Source organism: Balaenoptera physalus, assembly GCF_965194825.1.
Source record: "Balaenoptera physalus genome assembly, chromosome: 11".
In the NCBI taxonomy this organism is placed as follows: Eukaryota; Metazoa; Chordata; class Mammalia; order Artiodactyla; family Balaenopteridae; genus Balaenoptera; species Balaenoptera physalus.
The window spans coordinates 72,663,451-72,685,552 of record NC_138896.1 but is presented as its reverse complement, the minus strand read 5'-3'; the positions used below and the strand labels follow the sequence as shown (position 1 = coordinate 72,685,552).

Sequence of the window (22,102 nt, the reverse complement as noted above, 5' to 3'; positions counted from 1 at the left end):
CTGGCCAGAATCCTGCGTGGCCCACTCAGGGAGGGAGACACTGGGTTCATCAGGCAGACAATGCCAGCTCCTCAATGGTCCCTCTGTGCGGCGGGGTTCTCCCTCAGGACGGAAGGAAGGAACCATCTCTGTCTCCCGCTTCCTGCTGGGCGGATATCAGGGCACCGGAGCTCCCACCCCGCCCGCATATCTGGGGTTCAGCGCGATCCAGGGCTGACCGCTGAGGGCAGGAAGGGATCCTGGCTTGGGCGTGGGATTCTGTTCTCCTTGTCAGTCGGCGATCCTCAGCCCTCAGCGGCAGGGGTAGCAGGAAAGGCCCGAGGGACTGGGGCGGGGACGGGGGTGGGGACCGTTGAACTCCTTCCGAGGGGGCGGCCACAGCCCCTCATCTCTCGCCAGGACTCGGGGCCCCGAGGCCGAAGGGGGACTGTCAGGTGTGCGGAGGAGGGGTCCCAGGTCCCCGGCCCTACCCTCCCACCCGCCCCGCCCTCTCCGCCTCCGCGGCGCCGACCCCGGCCCAGGCCGCTTTGTCCCGCCGAGGGCGCGGGGCCGCCGCCGCCCTACAAAGCTGCCTTTGTGCCCGGCGGCCTCCGCAGGACTCGATGACGTCAGCCTCCGCGACCGGCCCGGCGGGGCCCAGCACGGGCTGCTGCGCCCTCTGGCGGCCGAAGGCGGAAGAGTTCGCCTAGGAGCCCCGCCCAGCAGAGGAGGGCCTTTTACCGAGCCCTTCCCACAGGCTCAGAGGGCTGCAGATCCCTAGGTCCAGGTGCCTTGCCTGGAGCTAGGGGCTCACACCACAGGCACCTCGGCCCTGTCATCTGCTGCTCCCTCCTCCAGCAATGCACGAGCACTTCCCATAGCCTCATGGAAGGCTCTGCACTCTGAGAGCCCTGGTCCCAACATAGCCATAGCCTTGCAGCTATCCAGCTGCCCTGCCGGTGGCTACAGTCACACTGAAGTGTAGCCACCTGCCTGTCCCTGCCCTCCTCAGGTTTGGAGGGGGACCTCTGGGTCAGAGACCTTTCTGAACATGTCTCAAGGCCCCCGCTGTCCTCAACTTTCTGTTTAGTCAAGCCCAAGGGGCCTCAGTTCTGGGCAGGGCTCTGGGCAATGTCTCAGACAGGAAGAAGGGAGGGTATGCAGGGGGCTGCAGCCCACCTGGCTGTGTGGCCTCAGCAACACACACTGTCCCTGGGCCCTGGGCCTGGGAGGTCAGAAGTCACATTTCCTTCTGCACTAGACTCACTGGACACTCCTCCTGCTCCCAATGTGGAAGAATCCCTTAGGAGAAGAGCTCCTTAAGAAATCTGCCCCACTGTTCCAGAAGGCTGCCCCAGACCCAAGACTGCAGAGGTGCTGAGGGAAGAGGGGGAGACACAGAGGCCCCAACATGTAAGATGACTAGTCCAAGGGGGAAAAGTAAAGTGATGAGTACTGGGCCTGAGTATGACTTGCGAGCTGAGTGCCCAGGGCCCTGCCACCAGTGAGGATCCAGGTCCAGACTACCATCACCTTGGCACATCTTAGCCTGGGTCTCTGCCCCCTGGAGAGAAGAATGCCGAGCAGTTCTTGGTATTTTTTCTTTCTACATTTTATTATTTCAAACCAGGTGAACAATTCCATAAAACATGTGAAAAAAGCAAGGAAGTGTTCAACGCTGAAGGACCCGGGCCTGGGGTGAGGGCATGAGGGGCATGGCCCCTCAGCAGGCAGCGGCGGTTCCTAGGTTAGCGCTAAGGAGCTACATTTAGGTTAATGGAGCCAGGGCCCAGGGCCGCTGGGGCGGGGCCCTCAGTGACGTTGGCAGTTGTCTGGAACAGCCCTTGAAACCCAATTCTGTAGAGGGCAGGGCAGGGGTGCCGCCCGCACAGGGGGCAACCAGCAGAGGGATGGGTGTAAACACGCAGACACACTCAAGGCACGGAATCACGGGAAGGGTGTTGGGTGGGTGCTGGTCAGGACCTGACAGTTTTAAATAGTTTTTTTTCTAAAAAGTGTTCTAGGTTTGCAGTTTTCTCTCTTTTTTTTTTTTTCCCTTTGCCTTTCTTTTTTTTAAAAAAAAGCTACGAGAATGAGCCGGTGGACTGTGGTCTCCAGGAATGGTGGCGTCTCACGCTTCTTGTGCTTTTTCCTTTGGGGCCTCCGAGTGTCTTGGGGGCGGGGGGGCAGGGGGGTTGGTGGGGGCAGGAGGCTCCCTGTAAACATTTGGACTTGGGTTGGGCCATGGGCTGGTGCTGGGCGAAGCCAGGGGTCCCAGGCTGGAGAAGTGGGTGCCCCTCCAAACACAGGCCTTGGGAGACTCAGCATGTGCTCCCCTCCCCCATCACAGAACAAGACAACAGTTAAAACCAGAACAGATGCCAGGAGGGGGTACGGCGGCCATTCCCTGCACCTGGGATAAGGGCAGGCTTCAAACAGGGAGGCCTGTGGCAACCCTTCCCCCAAGTCTCTGGAGCTGAGGGAGGGGAGAGGGGGAGCCAAGAACAGAGAGAGGAGAGAAGGGGAAAAGCGGCCAGGGGGACAGGCGGGGAGCGTGGTCCTCTTGCCCCCATCTTCCTCAGGGGCTGGGGGGAGCAGAGTCGGCGGTGGCCCTGGAGGTGGGGGACAGTCAGGGCATGGGTCGGGAGGGAGGGAGGTAGCCAGTGTGTGTCTCTCCTCCCGCCTCCCTAGACAATGACCCTTCTCCTTTTTCCCCACCCACTCGTTACCAGGGACACAGTGGCCGCCCAGAAGCCAGTATGTGTTGCTGGGTTACGTGGGGGCGGGGAGCCTGTAGCACTGGCAGAATCCTCCCCACCTCTCCCAGGGCTGGTGGGGCCAGCCTCAGACCAGGGCCCTCAGATAGGTCTGAGGGGAATACAGCAGGGATGAGTGCAGAGCTGGTCATACTGAGTGGCGGGCAGCTGGGGCAGCTGGGCCCCCTCTGTCATCTAGATCCTTCAGGCTAGGCCAGTGGCCTGGTGGGTGAGAAGTGAGTTTTCTCCAAGGAAAATCGGGACAGCTCTCTAGTTCTGTCCTAGGACACAACCAGGCATTTCTACTGTCTGGACCAATGGGCAGAACGGAGCCCAAGCTTACCTGTGCCACCTCCTCAGTGCCCTGCACTCCATCACCCTCCTGATTCAGCACCCTGTGCCTCCCTCCCCTTGCCCTCTGGTCTCCTAGTGGGTGTCCAAGTTCACCATCCCCACCTGGACCTTCCCCAGCCCCAACCGTGTCCCTTCTCTGGGCTCAGTGGCCCCACTTTGTTCCTCCCTGCCCGGCCCCCTCTGGCTCACCATCCTGCCAGGCCCCGCTGCCCCTCAGAAGAGGCCGCAGTCCTTCAGGTTGTTCTTGATGATGACATCGGTGACAGCATCGAACACGAACTGCACGTTCTTGGTGTCGGTGGCGCACGTGAAGTGCGTGTAGATCTCCTTGGTGTCCTTGCGCTTGTTCAGGTCCTCGAACTTGCTCTGGATGTAGCTGGCTGCCTCATCGTACTTGTTGGCCCCTGTGGGAGACAAAATGGTGAGGACTCGTGCTGCATGTGCGGCAGGCAGGCCTGTCCCACAGGTACAGCGAGGTACTATGCGTGTGAACTGACAAGCATATAACGTGTGACAATCGTGAGAGGGCACAGGCACGTCTGAGTGTGCAAAGAGGGGCACCTGATTGTGTGAAGGAGGATGCTCAGTGACGTACAGAGTACATGCCTGAGTGTGTTAAAAAGGGCCCTGGGGTGTACAGACACAAGTATCGATATATAAGCCTGTGAGGCACCAGCCCTTGCGTGTGTCCCACAGTTACCCTTCTTTCCAGCAGGGGGCGCCCGTGGGCCACCTGGTCACCACCAGCTCCTCCCCAGAGGCCCAGACCCCACACCTGTATACTCAGGGAAGCAGATGGTCAGGGGGCTGTGTGTGATCTTCTCCTCGAACAGGTCCTTCTTGTTGAGGAAGAGGATGATGGACGTGTCCGTGAACCACTTGTTGTTGCAGATACTGTCAAACAGCTTCATGCTCTCATGCATGCGGTTCTGGGGGCAGGACAGCGCCTTCAGCACCAGCCCCTGCCCCCACCCCGGCACCCACCCTCCCCCAGTGGCCTCTGGGCCTCTCACCATCTCCTCGTCCTCGGCTAGCACCAGGTCATAGGCGCTTAAAGCTACGCAGAAGATGATGGCTGTGACGCCCTCAAAGCAGTGGATCCACTTCTTCCGCTCAGACCGCTGACCGCCCACATCAAACATCCTGCAGACACAGCACCTTAGCTCCAGAGAAGGGAGTTCTGGGAGAAGGTCCCTGCCCCATTTCACAGGTTGACCGACTGAGGACAGAGGCCTGCTCAGAGTATGGCAGCTGCCTCCATGGAATCATCCACACTGGCCCACCTTACCCCTGGGGTTCTAGGCCAGGGCATGTCTGGCCCAGCAGGGTCAGGCTGGTCAGCAGGGTAGGCTGCCTCCACATGGGGCAGGGTCAGCAGAGGCTGTGAGCTGCTGGCAACCACAAAGCCTTGAGAAACTTCAGAGTGGGGCTGCGGATCCTGGACCAGCCCTCTTTCCCAACAGCCATTGGCAGGCCCTGGAGTGAGGATCTCTACCCTGTCACCTGCAAGGCTGGCAGCTCCTGCCCCATTACCCTGCCCACATGCTCACTCACTTGAAGTGTAGGTCTTTGAAGGTGAAGTGCGTCTCCACGATGCCCGTGGTCTTCACGCGAGTCCGCAGCACATCCTGCTGCGTGGGGATGTAGTCACTCTGTGCGATGCGCTCCAGGTCATTCAGGTAGCTGGGATCGGGGGTGGGGGATCAGTGGGGGCCACTGGGCCCCTTTCCCTCCCATCCCCTCATTTCCCAGGCATAGCCCTTGCCTCTTTAACACTTGCCTGCACTGCATTCACTGCTCAGATGAGGAAACCTGCACTAGAACCCCTGCCTCCCGCCTGTGGAATGGGCCTGGGAGGAGGGGCAGCTCTGTGGCTAGCCAGCCAAGCCCCAGCACCCAGGTCTGAGGCAGGCCTGCGTCAGACAAGATCCAGGGTGGTGGAACTACAGGCAAGGGCGGTGGGAGGGGGCAAATTAGTCCTTCAGTGAGAGATTCAGGATGCTAATCGGCGTAATTACGGCACCCGCCACAGAGCAGCCTGGCGTGCCCTTCGATGCAGGGCTGGACAGGTTGGGGCCTGCCAGGCCCAGTGGGCTCTGTGCCCAGTAAAATTTGGGCTCCTCAGGGGGAAGGCATCAACACTCGCTTGGCAGGGGTCCCAGGGGCTCTTCATTTCCAGCTCTCTTAATTAGAATCCAAGCCGCCCCGGCCAAGCCCTGAGACCAGCTCTGCTGCCTGCCTCAATATCCTTGCTGCGTCCTGGGGGATGGGTCCAGGCCTCCCAGCCACTGCCCAGTACCAGTGTCTTGCTCTTGGGGCAGGGCTGCTGGGGCCAGCCCTTGGCTCCCACCAGCAGCTAGGCCAGAGGGAAATGACCTCAGAGATGCAGAGACAGAACAGAAAAACAGGAAGGGCTATGGGGGACCATGACGCATGTGCTGTGACCTGCAAACTGTACCCTGCCCCCTACTGAGAGCCTCCAGCCCAGAGGCCTCATGGTGGGTTCCACACTAGTTTTTCCCTTGTCCCCAACAGGTGGGCTCACCCCAGGGACCCACTGCCCCACAGCAGCCTTGGAGGATTGCTGTGAGGAGGGGCTGGAGTATCCCTGGTCCCTGGAGTGTTCCAATCTGCTCCCCACCTCTGGGTGATCTTGTCATGGCATAAACCTGCCTGGGAGGGCAGGACCCACATTCACGGCTGAATCCCCACACCCAGAACGGTGCTGGGCACAAGGTGGGTACTTAATGTCTGGTGAATGAAGAATAGGGATGAGGATGATGGAGGAGTGGGAAGCAGCCGGAAGGTGGCCCTAACCCTGCCCTCCTTGAGTATCCTGGGCACTGAGATGGCAGTGGTTGATAGGACCCACCCCTCCTTGCCTCCAGGACCCAAAAGCTCTGCTGGCACTGAGCCTGTGACCTCTGGGGAGTTCCCCCGCAGTGTTTGGCTGTGACTCTGCAGCTCCTGCGGGGGGGCGTGCACTCACAAGTGCATTCAGGCCCCTGCAGGGAGAGTGGGGCGGCTGTCCATGTGACGGGCAGGGCTCAGGTGCCATGGCCAGGCAAGACCAGCCTCCCACCCACTTTCACAGAGGTCCAGCCCCTCTCTGGGTGGGCTCAGGATGGGATGGGCAGTGGGACTGGGAAAGCTGTTCAGACAGAGGGACTGGCTTAAGCTGAGGTAGGAGAGGAGAGATGAGAGTACAGGGCCAGCAGCCTATCTGGGTGGCACCATCTGTTTGGATGTCCCTCCACAGCCCTGCACCAGGCCAAACCCAAGATCACCAAGACCTTGGCTGACAGTCAGCAGCTTCACGAACAGAGGCTGGCAGTATCTTTTTAAGGGTGCTCAGGCCCTCTGGTTCAGGCTATAGTCCAGGTTTCCCCACGCTGCACCCCCAGCCCAGCCCCTTGGAGTACTCACTAGGCGGCAGAGTCGTTGAGCTGGTACTCGCGCGAGCGGCCAAAGCAGGCCTGCACACCATGGTCAGCCCAGAGCCTCCGGATGACACCGGACAGATCCTCAGGGAGCACGCCCTGCTCCTCAGCCGTGCACGACAGTGCAAACAGCTGCCTGGCGTCATCCTGGGCACAGCAGTGAGTGGTCAGCTAGTCGCAGGAGCACGCCCCCACCCCACCTGTCAGAGGCAGGGAGGCCTCCGGAATGAGGCCCATATTGGGGTGTTCTCAGCTTCCCCAGGACAAGACTTGCGCTGAAGCCTTATGGGAGGGAGGCAGGGTTGGGGAGTCCACGTACCGCGCGGGAGGGGTCGGCAAAGTCAATCTGCAGATTGCCCATGGCTTTAACAATGGCCATGATGGACTGGATGGTGTTGCTGTAGACGACTGCCCGGTACTGCCGGCATTCCTCCTCTGAGTAGCCATCCTCATGGATGATCCTGGCAGCCAGGAGTCAGGGGTTAGGGTGTACAGGGCACAGGGACCTCACATGGCTGCCTGGGGCTGCTGGGGCCTGGAGAGACCTACTTCAGAAAGGAGGAAACTGGACTTCCCTGGTAGCGCAGTGGTTAAGAATCCGCCTGCCAATGCAGGGGACACGAGTTCAAGCCCTGGTCCGGGAAGATCCCACATGCCGCGGAGCAACTAAGCCCGTGCGCCACAACTACTGAGTCTGCGTGCCGCAACTACTGAAGCCCGCATCGCCTAGAGCCTGTGCTCCGCAACAAGAGAAGCCACCGCAATGAGTAGCCCGTGCACCGCAATGAAGAGTGGCCCCCACTCGCTGCAACTAGAGAAAGCCCGTGTGCAGCAACGGAGACCCAATGCAGCCAAAAATAAAATATAATATTTTATATATATAATATAATATAATAAATTAAAAAAAAAAAAAGAAAGGAGGAAACTGCCTCTAAACCACTGGGACCTGAGGATGGATGCTGCCTCTGGGAAGGTCCTGGACCTGGCTGACACGGCTGGGCCTATACTTGGGCTGGGTATACTGGACCCAGTACAGGCCCAGAGGAAGAAGAGGGGAAATCAAGGTTTGGAGGCTGCCTCCCGCACACAGCACTTACTTCATCTGCTTGACAATGGTGCTCTTCCCTGACTCCCCAGCACCTGGAACAAAGGGCACAGTTGGTCAGGGGGCAGGCCCAGTGGGGTTACAGAGGTAAGCCAGCCACGTGGCCTGGAGGCAGAACTCACCCTCCCCATCAATTGCACAGTGAGATGGAGGCAGTCGGGCCTGGTGGGCAGCAGAGCTACCAGGGGTGCAGCTGGCAGGGCCACAGGGGTGAAGGCAACCTCGGCCACCTGGACCCCATGGTGGACTCACTCCAGGCCTTCGCTTCCCACAAGGTCCATTGCCCACCATGGCTCCCCACTGCCCTGGTTGAGTTCAGGGGCTTCGGCTGGAGACTTGAGGCTCAGGAGTCACCCTGTCATCCTCACACATGCAGGCTTGCCACTCTGCGGCTAATGCTCCCCAACATGGCGCCTAGGCACAGCTAGCAGAGGAGCCCTGCTCACTCCAGCAGGGCAGCAGCCCTCTCTCCCTCCACTCTGAGCCGCAGCTGCCAAGGGGCCTGGATCCGGGCACGGCGTCATACCCCTGCCTCCCAGACATGGCCCAAGGCCCAGCGCCCTGCTCACTGGGCCCAGGTCTGCTCTGAGCAGATAGAGACCAGGACTTGGGAAACATGCAGTGTCACTCACACAAACACACACACACACACACACACCCCTACCTGTACTGACTCAAGATGCTTCCCTGGCAGAGCCCCATCCTGTATTTCTCTTTGGCCACTGCTGAGGGATTTGCTGGCACTCTCTTGTGACTGTCATAGCAGCCCCAGAGATAGGTACTGTTTCTCCCATTTTACAGACAAGGACACTGAGGCTCAGAAAATTAAAGTCTTGGCCCAAGATCATGTAGCCAGGATTCAGAAAGGCAGGGAGACATGTACGACGATGATGCCTGGCCTGCCCAGCCCTTCTCAAAATGTGGCTCAGATGCTGCAGGACGATGCCTCGGGAGGGTGTTTTTTTTTTTTTTTTCATCTTTTTAAAAGCAGATTCCCAGGCCCCATCCCAGGCACACAGCCAGATCTCGAGGGGTGCAGCCCAGAAATCTGCATTCCCCAGGGAGTCTGCAGGGAAGTGTGAGACCAGAAAGGCCACTCAACTCCTGGCTGGGGGATGGAGGGGTTGGAGGCAGGGTCTCACCTCTTCCCTTTGCGGCTCGCTCCCTGTCCTGAGCTCCAAGTAGAGCGCACCTCAGCTGGGCCTGGCTTTCCCTCCCAGCCTTTGCCCAGACTGTTTGCTCTGCCCCATCACCGCCAGGCATCTCCTCTTGCCAACTCCAGACCTTTGCCCATGCAGTTCTCTTTGCTGGGCACACCTGCCCCATGCTCCACCTACGTGTGTCCCAACCCTCCTGATCACTGTGGCGGGTCTGTCCCTCTGAACAGCTCAGCAGGGTGTGTGGTGGGGTCTGTGGGGAAGTCACACTTGAGGACTCTGGCCCCCATATCCCTCAGGGTTGGTTAAGACAACCTCAGAGGATGAAGGTGCTAACACACAAACTACCATGAGCAGCAAGCAATAACATCAGCAATGATGATCACGGCCGAGCTGTGAATGGTGCTCCCTACGTGTCAGATGCTATTCTATGCCTATCACGCCCACTAAGTAACCTCACAACAAGCCCCGGGGGTAGCTCTACTCTCACCACCACCTCGAAAATGAGGAAACTGAGGGACTTCCCTGGTAGGCCAGTGGTTAAGACCCGCGCTTCCAATGTAGGGGCACAGGTTCGATCCCTGGTCGGAGAACTAAGATCCCGCAAGCCGCAGGGCGTGGCCAAAAAGTAAAATTAAAAAATTAAAAAAAAAAAAAAAGGAAACTGAGAGAGGCTGCTGTCACACGGTTATAGCCCCTCTGCAGGTGGCCCACCCTGCAATGTTGCATGCCTGGTACTGTGGCTGGGCCACACAGTCCTTGCCACTGGGTTTATTTCCCAGGCAGACACAGGTCCGAGTCTCTGCAGTGCCCTCCGAGAAGCAGCAGACCCTGCTGAGGCCCTGCCTGCATCCCCCCTACCTCCCACCCCAGATCCCCATTGACCAGGAGGAACCTGAGGTGCAGCTGCGGCCCTCACAGCTGTGAGCCTGGGCATGTCCACAACCCAGAGGCCTCCCTGAGGAGGCCTCACAAACACCACCAGCTGCCTGGAATCACTGGGCTTGACTGTCCCAGGCCTGCTTCCCAGGATAGGGGAGCACTGGGGGTGGCACAAATGGGAAGGCTCTGGGCAGGCTGGGGCACGAGCCCCTCTATCGGTCCGGCCCCTGGGCACTAGTGGCCCCAGTCCCAGTGCATTCCCCTGGGTGTGGGCTCTGGTCAATGGCAACATCCTTCCCTTTCCCTTGGGCTGTGCATGGCAGGGGAACAGCTAGGACCCCTCACACTAACACTTCCCACCTGCAGAGCGGGGACATGGGGAGAGGGCCTGGGAAGGCCTGATGGTGATGCCTAATCACTGAGGCCCTTTTCCCAGGGCCCAGAATATCCACGGGGCAGGGAGGACAGCACTGGACTGGCTAACCACGAGGGCCAGGTGACCGCCTGGCTGTCCTTCCCACCTAGTCACTTGCTCCCACAGAGCAGGAGGGAGGGAACACATCCTGGAGCAAAGGAAGACCCAGGAGCCACAAATCTCAGCCAGGACTGGGGGCCCAGTGCAAGAGTGGAGGCCAAGGATACACAGTGATGGGTCAGATCGATCATGCCGTCCCCAGCCAGGCGAACTGAGATTCAGAGCGGGTAGATCTCCAGGGCGTAGGGGACCACAGGTGAGGGTGATTTTGGGACCATCGTCCACGTGAGGCACCAGTCTCCTTGTCTGGCCCTTTGATTACTCTCTTGGTAAAGGGTGTGGGCCACTCCATGACCCTGCCCAGAGATGGGGATGACAGCACAAACTTGCTTTGCATCTGATTTTCCTAGCCGCGGCAGACCTGGCAGACACTGAGGTTCCCTTCCCTGTCCCCTTCGAGCCTCAGTCTCCCTTCCTCTCCCTTTAAAGAGTTAGGAGGACATTCTCTGCCCCCAGCAGGGGTCATTGCAGAACAACTCCCATTTGACAGGTGGACAAACCAAGGTCATGGAGCCCCCATCCCTGGACTCAAAGCAGTTCCATTGTCCTTCCAGCAGCTGTGACTCAAGAGGGAAGGAGTTAAGTGGCAGGACAAGGGTGTGGTGCTGGCAGCCAAGCAGAAAGCAGGGGAGAACACCAGGACAGAATCAGAGGCATGGCCCAGGAGCAGCTACAGCAAGCAGATCAGGGGACAGAGGTGGGTGGGGCCACAGCATGATATCCAGGTGGACACCCTGGTTCTCGGGCAGCCCACAAGCTAGATGCCCCAGGAACTCCTTTTCCATCGGGGCCTGATGATGTCCCCCTGTTAGATAGGCTGGTACCTGGAGCAGAGTTTGCTTGTACCTTGCTAATCCTAGGCACCCAGTTCTCCCCACCCAGCCCTGCACCTTCCCTTCAGAGAAGGGGTCTTCACTAGCTGGATCCGGATTGCTGCAAAGGTGCTGGGTGGGGGGAACTCAGCCAGTAGAAGGTGCCAGGAGTCTCCTACCCACAGCGGGCCCACCAGGCGTTCCTTCTCCAGCTGAGACCAGAGGGACCCACAGAGGATCCCTGGGGTGCCCTCAGTGTTCCCACTGGGCCATACCTCTTCCCACCAAGGAAGAAGCCTCTGCAGCCCTTGCCCCGGGGCGCAGCTGCTGGGCCCCCAGCGGGCAGGCAGTAATTGCCGAGATGTGCTGGGCGACAGCGGCTGCTCTGCATTAGAACATCTGCTTCCACTCTGGGAGCGCTGGGCCCCAACAGAGGAGGGAACAGATGGGGGAAGGGAGAAAGAACGGCTCCACCTGCCTGAACAAGGCCAGCAGGGCCTCTGCAGCAGAGACAGGGCCACTGGTCCAATGGCTTGATGCTGATCCCAAGCCCCAACATCAGGTCTCTGCTGTGGTCTATCTTGAACCCTCTACCTCCCAGACAAGCCTTTGTCCTGCAGGGAGGCCCTGACATGCCACTTCCCTCTCTGGCCCCACTTTCCCTTCTGCAGAAGCTGTGAAGCCTCGAGTGGCCAGCAGGCCCATCTCTCACTTTCAGATCCTCTCCCAGAGGGAGGTCCAGACCTGCCAGAGCCCTGGTGTCCACCCCGATTCTCCCTGAGATCTCCAAGAGCTGCAGCCCTATCCTGCCCTTCCTCTGGCACCTCATCTGCGAAACAGGATACCACCATTATCTCGTCCGAGGAGACGGGTGAGTGCCCGGCACACGGTGAGCATTCAGATCAAAGTTATTATCACTATTTCTTTTACCCTTTGGAAGATGACAGATTTCCCCAAACCTCTCATTTCCTACAACCCACAGTGACCACGCTGCATAGGTCACTACAACTGCAGCATGCAGAGGGGCCTGCTGTGACCATCTCATTTTGAAGGCGAGTTTCTGAGGCTTTCAGACAAAGCACAGCACAGGGCAATGACCAGTGGCTAAGAGGCTGACTCAGCAGCGGTGGTTCCCTGGCGGGACTTGTGTAACCTGGGACCAGAGTCAGAGCCACTCACTCCTTTGCTGGCTTTTTGCTCTTAGTTGTCACTTCCCTTCACAACCCGGCACTTCTCCACAGCGGGGTACTCCTTCCCGCCCAGCAGCCTCACGGCAGACACTGCTCACTGGCTCTCCTCACCCAGAAGGCTGGGCAGGCTGGGTAACAGGCCTCCCTGCAGAGGCTTTTGTGCTGGTGGGCTCCCCTGGAACATGTGGGGCTTGGGAGAGCAGCCAACTGACGTGGCAGGCCTGAGGGCAGAGATTCTCAGAAGCGGCAGTGGCTGGGACCACAGGGTAGACTTGGGCAGCAGCCCAGCTCAAACCCACAGCACGGGCCCGCCCCCTCGCCCCCACCGCCCCCCTCCCAACCCCCTCCACTGGCCTACCCTGGGGGGGGGGCACTGGGGGAAGGTAGGGGTGAGCCCTGGGAAGCCCACCCCTAAGGCAGCCCTGGCAGCACCTCCCACGGTCATCCCAGGAAGGTGCCACGTCTCCAGCGCAGCCTGCGGTTCTGGGGCCCCATAGCTCCCGCCCCTCCCCTGCAGCCTTAGGGTCCCGCCCCGCCACCACCAGGGGGAGCCCGTCAGCCAGAGGCCCGGTGGAGGAGGTGGGGGCTGGGCGGCGCAGAGGAGCGTTGGTTTCTGGAAAGCAGCCGCAGCTAGGGGCAGCTGGGGGAGGTGCCGCAGCCACGGCCCCCTCCCGAGCCTGGGAAGCCCTCGGCCCGCAGAGACGCGGCACGCCAGGGAACAATGGAGACGGCAGGGAGGGGGAGAGGGCCCCGCCAGACAAAGGCCCTCCAAGCCCCGCCCCTGGCGTCTCTTCCTTCCTCCAGGTGCTGCTCTTTGGCCCCCTCACTCCCGCCAAGGAGGCTCAGCTGGGGTCTGGCACTGTGAGGGGCTGGGCAGTGGGTCTTGGATGGACCCTGTGACACCCCCACCCACGTGCATGGCCTTGGCTTCCTCCAGGTGCCCCAACAAACCCGGAACCTCCCTCCCTCCAGTCTCTGCCACTTGGGAAGCCTCCAGCGGCTTCCACGGCTTCATGATGCCCATCAGGGAAGCACCAACAACCAGGGCCTGGCCTGCTACTGCCAAGTCAGAGCTCTCTGTGCAAGGGAAACAGGCCTCGGGTTCTGCCAGACATGGAGAGGGCTTTCCAGGGCAGGGCTGTGTCTCCCTCAGTGGGGCCCTGCCCACTGTACAGAGGGAAACTGAGGCACCGTGTAAGGAAGGCCACCCTGGAGGAGAGGAGGCCCTGAGACCTGTGCACTGTTGGCCACTCAGGCTACAGGTCTCACCCTCCACAGGAGCCAGGCGGTGCTGGACAGGGCCCAGGTCATACAAGGAGCCAGGCCACTGGCACACCCCTCTTCTTGAGGCTTCTTCATTTAAGGAATCGCTTTGCTGTTTTCAAAGAATCTGAATAACCCCTACCTTTCTTCCTGATTCACTGTGGTAGACCCTGGGTGAGATGCCCATGCCTGGGCCTCAGTGTCCTCATCTATGAAATGTACCCCTCAGGGGAGTGTGCCAAGCCCAACGCCTGCCCTGAGCAGCCTCCCTTGGGTCCTCACACCCACCCCAAACTGTCCAGCCCAAGCGGGCAGTTTGCCTATGTGCTCACAAGCCATGGACCGTGCTGAGAATCAAGACATCACAGGTCCCAGCACTGGGCACAGAGAGAGGAGAGGACAGCCTGAGGTCACACAGTGAGGAAGACGGGGGAGTGGGCGCTCTGGGCCCCGAAGTCTTAACTGGCCATGAGGATGCATGTTCTCAGCTTTGTGTGTGGCCTCACGGCCCACTGACACCTTGATGCTTCTGCTGCTTCTGCTCTAGCTCTCCTAAGTCTTTTAGGCTCCTCAGTTCCCTAGGGCCTGGCCTGACAACCCAGAGCAAAACCCTGGGAACCTCCGTGGGGGAAGGCAAGGCAAGAAAACTTGGATTTTGGAGGCCAAGTAGCATGAGGACCGGCCTCACCACGTCTCATGCTGTAGCCAGCCCACACCACAGACATATCAGTCGCCACACAGTACCGTACACGGGCTTTGCTCTTAGTGGGGACCCTCTCGTGAAACACTCTTCCCTGCTCCTCATCTGGACAACTCCCAGTCTTCAGACCAGGCTCAGGGGCCCCCATGCTGGACTCTGACAGCCTCTGAGCTTTCCTCAGGCCTGGTCTCAGTCCAAGCCTGGGGGTTGTGGGAAGCACAAGCGTAATGTTAGGGGAAGAGCGAAGCGCTAAGCTGCCTGACTGTGACCTAAGTATTCCTGTGAGGGGACACGGGCCAGATATATTAGGACGAGGTCACCCCATGGCCACACAGCAGATTTCTGGCTTTAAGCAGGAGAAAGATTCACGCACAGAGTCTTGGGTCCCATCCTCCTGGGCAGATGGTCCCCTTTCAATCTCCTAAAAGAAGAATTGAGGTCCCCCCTCCAGGCAAATGCAGAACACACGAGCACCCAGAGCATCTGCCTGTCATCCTGACTGAGCAGTTCTTGCCAACTGGGCACAGGCTCCTGAGGGGTGACAATAGTTGGGGGCAGGTGCTCAGGGTCACTACCTGGGTCGCATTTTGGTGTCTCCACTTATTGGGTAAGTCACATGATGTCCCAGACCCTCCGTTTCTGCATCAGTGAAGTGGATGTAATGTCAGTCCCAGCCTTGCAGGGTTAAATACGATGAGACCAGCCCTACACGACAGTCATCAATCAGAGGCAGCTGCTGTTATCACCAGAGGGGAAACTGAGGCCCAGTGAAGGCACCCCCAGGCCCAGTGAGTAGTGGGGTGGGGGGAATCCTTAGGCTGGATCAAGGGCCCCTCTGTCTACCCCCAGGCAGGGGAAACCCAGAGTGAGCTAATCCCCGGGCTGCTGCTCCATTTCCGGGTATTCATCTGGGCCTGCAGCCGGCCTTCCGGCTTCGGAGGGCAATGGCTGCTCGGGAACACAGGAGCAGCCCTCTGCTTTCCTGCTAGCCCCCCTGCCGGCATCCCTCTCCCATCCACCACTTCCTGTGGTCAAAGGAGGGGCCTGGAATCCTTCTCAGAGGCGCCACCTTCTCTGAGATCTTGGGCCCAGTGGTTGCTGGGACAGGACGAGGGACAGAGCTGTCTAGATTGACTCCAACCCAGTGACTACCAGTAGGGTCGACCATAGCGATATGCAGATGAGCCTGCACAGGTGGGGCTCACCTTCTAAATCCCCCAGTTGACCTGGCTTACACTCTGCACCCCAGTGCAGAGTGTGAGCGGCTCTCTAGCCTCTTCCCCTTTTGGGCTCCTCCTCCTCCAGCTGCTTCCTCCTTTTCCTCTGGTGTGGACACCACTTCCCTGAAAGGCCCAGCCCTGCCATGCAGACTTCACTGCCCCTCCTCCAGCCTGGGGCACAGTAGGTGCTGCCATCAACACCCCCTCTGGATATTCTGAGGCTGTAGCAGCCTTGGCACCCCGGAATCCTCCGAGCCATAAGGACACCTTCTCAACAAGCCTTATATGATCCCACCTCTAGGCTTTGGCTCAAACTGGCCTGGCATTTACTGCCAAGCCTTGGAAGTGTACCCAGAAGGCCAACACTGAAGGTCCAGCCCAGTTTAGGGAATGTGTGGTTATTCCAGGGAGATTATTCCTCCAACCACCAAGATGATCATAGCCCCAAAAGCAGCATCGGGGTGAGGGTGGAGTGTTTGGGGTTTAGTAAGAACAAGAGCTACAGGCTAGAGAGGCTGGGTGGGGCTGGGCAGAGGGGGCCCCACCCTGCACCTGTGGCTGAGGGAGGGGCTGCCTGAGAGCAGCAGGTAGTAGGGCCACCATCAAAGGGCCTAGTCCTTGCCCTCCCCAGGGCATTCTTAGGCAGGCCCATCAGCTGTGGCCTGGCCAGAACCTGTTAACTCCTTTCCCTCACTGAACTTTTAGGTTAGGACTCCTGCCCTGAGATACTGGGAAGGTGAGACAGAAGCTGGCCTGCACCCTGCCCCCATCCTACTGGGGAGACAGCACTTAGGCTCTGGGTCGGACTGTCTCGTCCTCTGCTGGGGATGTGGTGAGGCAAGTCCCTGGTCCCTCAGAGGCTAAGGGCTTATGTGGACAAAGCTTCCTCCATCCTGTTCCTGCCAAAAGAATGGGTGGCTTCTAGTGATAGAGACCGAGAGAGACACATCTAGGGACTTAGATCGAGCGCAGGGTGTACAGGACCAGTGTGCCTGCCTCTGGCCCAAGCTGTCCCAACTGCCAGTCCCTGCTCTGCTGGAGCCTAGGGACCTCACTGGGATCCCATCAGGCCCCACCCCCAGTGCTACCTGCTGTCACTTGCTGGGCAACTGGGCAACGTTTGCAGGCCTGGGTATCGATGATGCTACCCAGGGTATCGATGATGCTACCCAGGGATCCTGCAGCTCAGGCCAGCCCAGGGCCAACCCTGGGCCAACCCAAAGAGGTCCTTGACCATGCCAGTCCCCATCTGGCAGCCTAGGCTCCAACTCAAGCACAGTGGGTGGCTTAACGCTGCCTCAGGGCCTGGCATGGAAGCCTGAGCTCCCCAACTGGCTTGACTTCCACCTCCGGCCACAGTGGCAGGCATTCCCTCTGTCCTTACCACCCGCTCTGACCTCTGTCTGGGGTTCTCCAACCCCCAACCCTCCTGGGATACCCTCAGCTGAGCTCCAGTGTCACTTCATTTGCAAAACTGCCCTTATTCACCCAGTCTCCCAGCTCAGGGGTATCACTTGAAGGACCCAGTTTCACTCCTATCCTAGAGGTACAACTTTTCATGTTGGCTGCACCAACACTGGAGTCATGGGCAGGGGCTGAGCCCAGGAGGCCTGAGCAGGACCCAGGCAGAGGGGGTCAGAAATGGCTTAGACCCCTACTCACTCCCTAACTTGGGAGCCCCAGCACTGCACTACCGACTCAGGAAGACAAAGCCTGGCTTAGCCTGGGGGAGGGGTGGGAAGAAGAGACTCAGAGGCCCAAGCTGCCCCGCCCCCCATTCAAGTGCTAATGAGCTCCAGCCCAACGGCGGGATAGCGGGATAGCGGGATGGTGGGATGGTGAAGGCTATGGGGAGAATAGGGAGGCTGGAGGCTGGCCTGGGTACCGGCCCACGTGGTACCCAGGGTCCTACCACACCCCCAACCCTAGACCCCCAGGAAGGTGGCTCAGTCCCCAGAGGTTGGGCCTAAGGTCCCCAGGACAGTGTGTCACTCCAGATGGCACCCAATGTCTGCAAGCCTCAGTCTCCCACTTGCTGTGAGCAGCTGCCTAAGGGAAAGGGAGGGGGTTCCCAGGGGCTCCATATTGTGGCCAGGCAGCCTCCAGGCTGGGGAGATCCCTCCCCACCAAACTCTCAGCTCTGCGTGAGTCAGCAGAGGGTCCCCCACCTGTTTTCACACCCCCAGACTTTGGTGTACTGTCCCCACAACACCTGTGGCTATAGGCAGGCACCACGTCCCAGGTTATGGATGGAGAGCAGGTCACCTACTAGGATTTCACCTGTCACTGGGTTTCTCAGCCAGTACACTAGGTGGAGCTGGGATTTGAACCTAGGTCTGTGTGACCCCAAGAGCCAGTCTAAGGAGGGTGAGCCCTCCTCGCCACAGGCCAGGAAACACCCACCCAAAGGCTTGGGAACCGAGTTGGTCCCTCTGCCCCCAATGCCTGAGCCTGGCAAATGTTGCTAATTTTTCAAGGCTACCCAGAGGACCCCTTCTCCAGGAAGCAACCCCCCTGCACTCATAGGCATCATTAGCCTCTACCCATTATCCAGCCAGCCAGGATCCTGGGCTAGCCCTTCCCACTAACTCCAGCTACACCAAGCTCCAAGCAGCAGCCCCAGAATTATTTATCCCTGTTCACGGATGTTCGCAATAGTTTCACTCTTTTCATACACACTGAATAGGCACCTACAGTGTGCCAGGCCCCTTGTGAGAGACACAGACAGGACAAAGGTCACAAAACTCCCCTCCTTTTCATTTGATAAACCTAATTGAGCCCCTGTATGTGCAGTCTCCGCACTGGCCAGGCCAAGAACTCCTGCAGCATTACTCTGGTCTGAGCCACATGACTATGGGGCAGCTCCAGCCCTAAGAGCTAGACAGGCTCTATTGGAGTGGCAGAGATGGCGGGCCTGCAACAGTCCCCAAACAGCCTGAGCTGAAAGGAAGCATGTAAAGCCAGTCTCCCATATGAACAGTTGAAGTCCCTACTGTGTGCTGTGCCCTGTGACAGGCTGCACACTCGTCAGCAAGAGATCTGCATGGAGTGGGATAAGGGCTGTCTCCGAGGTGTCAGCATAGCCTGATGAGACCAGGAGGAAACAGCCTGAAGAACTTTTCCCTCAGTCTCCCCCCAACCCAGTCCTGGTCATTGGCCCTACACTGATCCCTTGCCACCTGCCCATGATATGGCAGGCGATGGCTCAGTGACCACCATCTTGCTCCTCCATCTACCCATCCCCAAGACCAAGTTCACACCAGTAGCACTTCTTTCATTCAACAAACAGACAAGAAGCACCCAACAGGTACCAGGCTCCATGCTGGCACAGAAGGCTCAGAAATGAACAGGACGCAGCCCTGCCCCTGTCGCAAGGGAGGGCAGCTGTGACACGGACAAATACCACGCTCTGATGGGGGTAGCGCTGGGGAGGCGGGTGGCGGGGGGCAGAGGATCCTTGGAGAAGGGGGTCTGTCAAAGAAGGATCCTGGGAGGCGATCCCTGAGCAGAGTCTTGAAGAACAATCAAGTAGGAGTGAAAAGGTGGAAAAGTACATCAAGTGAAGGGAACAGATACAAAGTCCCAGGGGCAAGAGAGAACTGCTATATTTATACCCTGAAGCCTTCCTGGGGCCAGCGATGGGCACTGTCTCTCCTTTCTCTGTAGACTGCCCACACGAGCCCAAACAAATCAGTCACTCCCTAAACACACACACTCTGGTTTACTTTCCCCTAAGTGCCCAGCCTGAGTCCCCAAATTCTACCTGGGGATAGCTGGTCAGTCAAGTTGAACTGGGTAGAGGCGGGGGTATCGCTGAAGTAGGGGTGGTATCAGCAACTCTGCTCCCCCTACCAAGCTGCCAGAAAAAACCCTCTCACCAGTTAGTGTGTACCACATCTGCCTTTGCCTTGGTGACGGTGACAGTGACTATGCCTGCTTGCTGGCGGGGCAACCCAGGACGGGAAGGAGCCAGTATGCGGGTGGGGCAGCAGGCGTGGTTCTGGCTGGGAGGCAAGGCTGGCAATTGCCCAGCCTGAGTTCCGCTGCCTGGACAGAGTCTTTCCGCTACGTGGGACAGGCACCCAGCTCTCTGAAGCTGCCTCAGCTAGGCTCCCATCACCTCCTTGTACCTGGATAGGAAAGGGATGGCCAGCCAGGATCCTCCTCCAGGCAGTCCTGGCAGATGGAGTCCTCAATTTCAGGCAAAGTTTGGTCTCCCAGCCCCTTACAGTGCATCCTCTGCAGGGTTTTAGCCCCCACTTCCCACTCCCAACAGGAACCTCCACGAGGTCCCTGTTCCCCCCATCCTGGGCACAGCACTCCTCTGGCCCAAACCCAGGAAGCCCATTTCACAGAGGAAGCAAAGGCCAGAAGGGCAGAATGCTGAGATGGACTCCCCAGTCTAGAAAATGCTGAGCATTTCTAGGGGACCCTGCACCCCTGGTTGCTGCCGGCCCAGCATGGGAGGGGTGGCCAGGCCTAAAACCTGAGTGGGGCTCCAAGGAGCAAGTCTGGTGGGATGGGGTCAGGACACAGAACAGGCCAGGAGCCCCATGGCCCAGTCCCACATCTTCTCGGGCACTGCCATAACTGCAATCGGCCTGGGAAGGGGCTGGCTAGAGACCCCCTGGCCGGGCACTGGGAGGCAGCAGTACCGGAAGCACCCTCCCCAGGCCCAGCGGGCAGCAGCGATGGGCATTCCGCCGCGTCGACGACACCCACTCGCTGCCGCTGCCGCACTCGCAGCAGAGACAGGAAGAGGCAAGCGCCCAACGCAAAACAGCCCAGGAGGCTGGGCCGCCGCCCCTTCCCGCCCCTTCTCTTCCTCCCCGCAGTGGCAGAGGAGCGGATGCCATTTTGAAACCTCCGGGGCTGTGCCCCTGAGGCCAGGCCCCCAGGGACAGTCAACAGATAGGCCCGGGATGGAAGACACGCTGTCCCTCGGCCAAACACTCAGCATGAAAAGCCCCTATTTTCACAGCCTGGGGACCCCACGCGGCTCTGGGGCTGAGGGACCACACCCCCCCCACATACAGGTCCAGCCTCCAATGCTGCCGCGAGGGCCTCCCTCACCCCCATGCCTGAAACCCCCCAAAATCAGGCCGCCACTGGGCACCACACCTGCTCCCAGGGGGAGGCTGGACAGGGACAACTACCAGGCCCGCAGCCTTTGCACAAATCCATCTCAGAAGCCCACCCCCAGCAGGCCCCCAACTACTCAACCAGCAGGTCCACCACTCCCCCCTCACAGGGCCTCAAGATCCGACAGGCCCACCCACCCCCGGAGGCCACGTCCCAGGCCTTTGGGCCCAGAAAGGGTGCAGGAAGACTAGCACCCATCAGCAGATCTCCTTGGCCTGCCCGCCGGGGGCAGCAATATGTCGGCTGTCTCACCACTTCCACTTCCCCCCACCCCTCAAGCAGCCACCATCTTCCCTGGCCTTGGAGGCAACGCAACCCAAACTCCTCCACACTCCCTCCTACTCCCAGACGCCCCCCTCACTGGCCCAGACAGGGTTTAGAAACTGGGAAACAGATAGCCAGCAGAACTCCCTGGGAAGCTTGAGGCCAGGTCCCCTCCCCCAACATGACCAGTGGAGCCTCAGTCCAGCCCCTTAGAGGTCTGGGACCAGTCCTCTCAGCCCGGCCCACCTGGTGTAGGAGGGGTGGGGGAACCTGGAGAAGGCCAGAGTGTGGGAGAGGACTTAAGAGCAGGGGAGCAGAGGGTTTGAGGAGAGATGTGTGCAGAGAGGGAGCTACTGGGCCAGATGCAGGGAGCAGGGGTCTCTAAAGGTTTGGGGGTTCTGGCTGGAGAGAGAGATTATAAGCAGTCATCCCACTTGAGAGGTCCCTTGGGTTCAAGGTGCACAGATGGAGGATATAAGGTCCAGAGTAGGGATGGGGCACAGAGGGGGAAGGAGGGAGTGAGTGGGGGCTTGGGAGGGGCCTTGGAGATACTCATGCCCAATAGGAATAGGGGTAGCAGGTGAGGGAACAGGTGGTGCCTGAAGGTGGGGGCCGAGTGGGATTCTGGGGGGTTGGGTAAAGTCTAGGGAAGTATGGAAGGACAGGCAGGGGCTCTGAGGATCTGTGAGGTTGGTCAGCAAGGGTGGATGGTGAAGCAGAGTTCTGGGCAGCGGGTGTTGGGGCACTGGTGGCTGTATTTGGGGGTTTGGGGTCTGGGATGAGTTGAGGATGTGATCTAAGAGTCTGGGCTATGGATCACAGGTCTAGGCCAACCCAGAGTTTTGATCCATTATTTGTATGTCCTTGCCAGGCGGGTTTGGGGGGATTCAAGTCCAGGTGTGGGGGTCCAGGCCGAGTCTGAGAGTTCGAAGCCCTAGTGCTCAGGTCAAAGTCGGGGATTTGGGCGGGGAATCGGGGGGTCCCAGCGCAGGGTGCGGCCTCACCCAACAGCAGCAACTTCACCTCCCGCGCCGCCTTCTCGCCGTCTTCCCGCAGGTTCTTGTCGATCATCTTGGAGCGCTCGGCCGCCGCCTTGTCCTCGGCGCTCACGGTGCAGCCCATCCCGCCGTCCGCCGGCCCGGCCGCTGCCCGGCCCCCACACGGCCCCGGCCCGGCTCGGCCCCGCCCGACCCACTCCGCTCCCGCCGCCGGCCCTCTACGGGTAGCTCCCAGGTCGACAGTTCCGAGCGTCTGCGGGCGGTGCCTTCCAGGCCGCCGCGCACCGACCGCAGGGCGGGCAGGG

General features: G+C 59.5%; 1 protein-coding gene across 1 annotated transcript; it reads right to left on the bottom strand.

The window, feature by feature from the left end:
• Nucleotides 1–1,566: 1,566 nt before the first annotated feature.
• GNAI2 (G protein subunit alpha i2) lies at nucleotides 1,567–22,065 on the bottom strand. Its single transcript, XM_082413145.1, has 9 exons — nucleotides 21,804–22,065; nucleotides 7,627–7,669; nucleotides 6,849–6,990; nucleotides 6,516–6,676; nucleotides 4,644–4,772; nucleotides 4,103–4,232; nucleotides 3,865–4,018; nucleotides 3,279–3,493; nucleotides 1,567–2,591 (listed from the first exon to the last, which is right to left on the bottom strand). The coding sequence occupies exons 1-8, from the start codon at nucleotides 21,919–21,921 to the stop codon at nucleotides 3,303–3,305; spliced, it is 1,068 nt and encodes a 355-aa protein (XP_082269271.1). The 5' UTR covers nucleotides 21,922–22,065; the 3' UTR covers nucleotides 1,567–2,591; nucleotides 3,279–3,302.
• Between the last annotated feature and the right edge of the window lie 37 nt (nucleotides 22,066–22,102).

Coding starts and splice junctions, on each gene's coding strand:
- GNAI2 (XM_082413145.1), bottom strand. CDS start 21,921: ATGGGCTGCACCGTGAGCGCCGAGGACAAGGCGGCGGCCGAGCGCTCC. Junction 6,991..7,626: donor ACCATTGTCAAGCAGATGAA/GTAAGTGCTGTG, acceptor CCTGGCTGCCAG/GATCATCCATGAGGATGGCT. Junction 4,233..4,643: donor TTCAAAGACCTACACTTCAA/GTGAGTGAGCAT, acceptor CTGTGTCTGCAG/GATGTTTGATGTGGGCGGTC.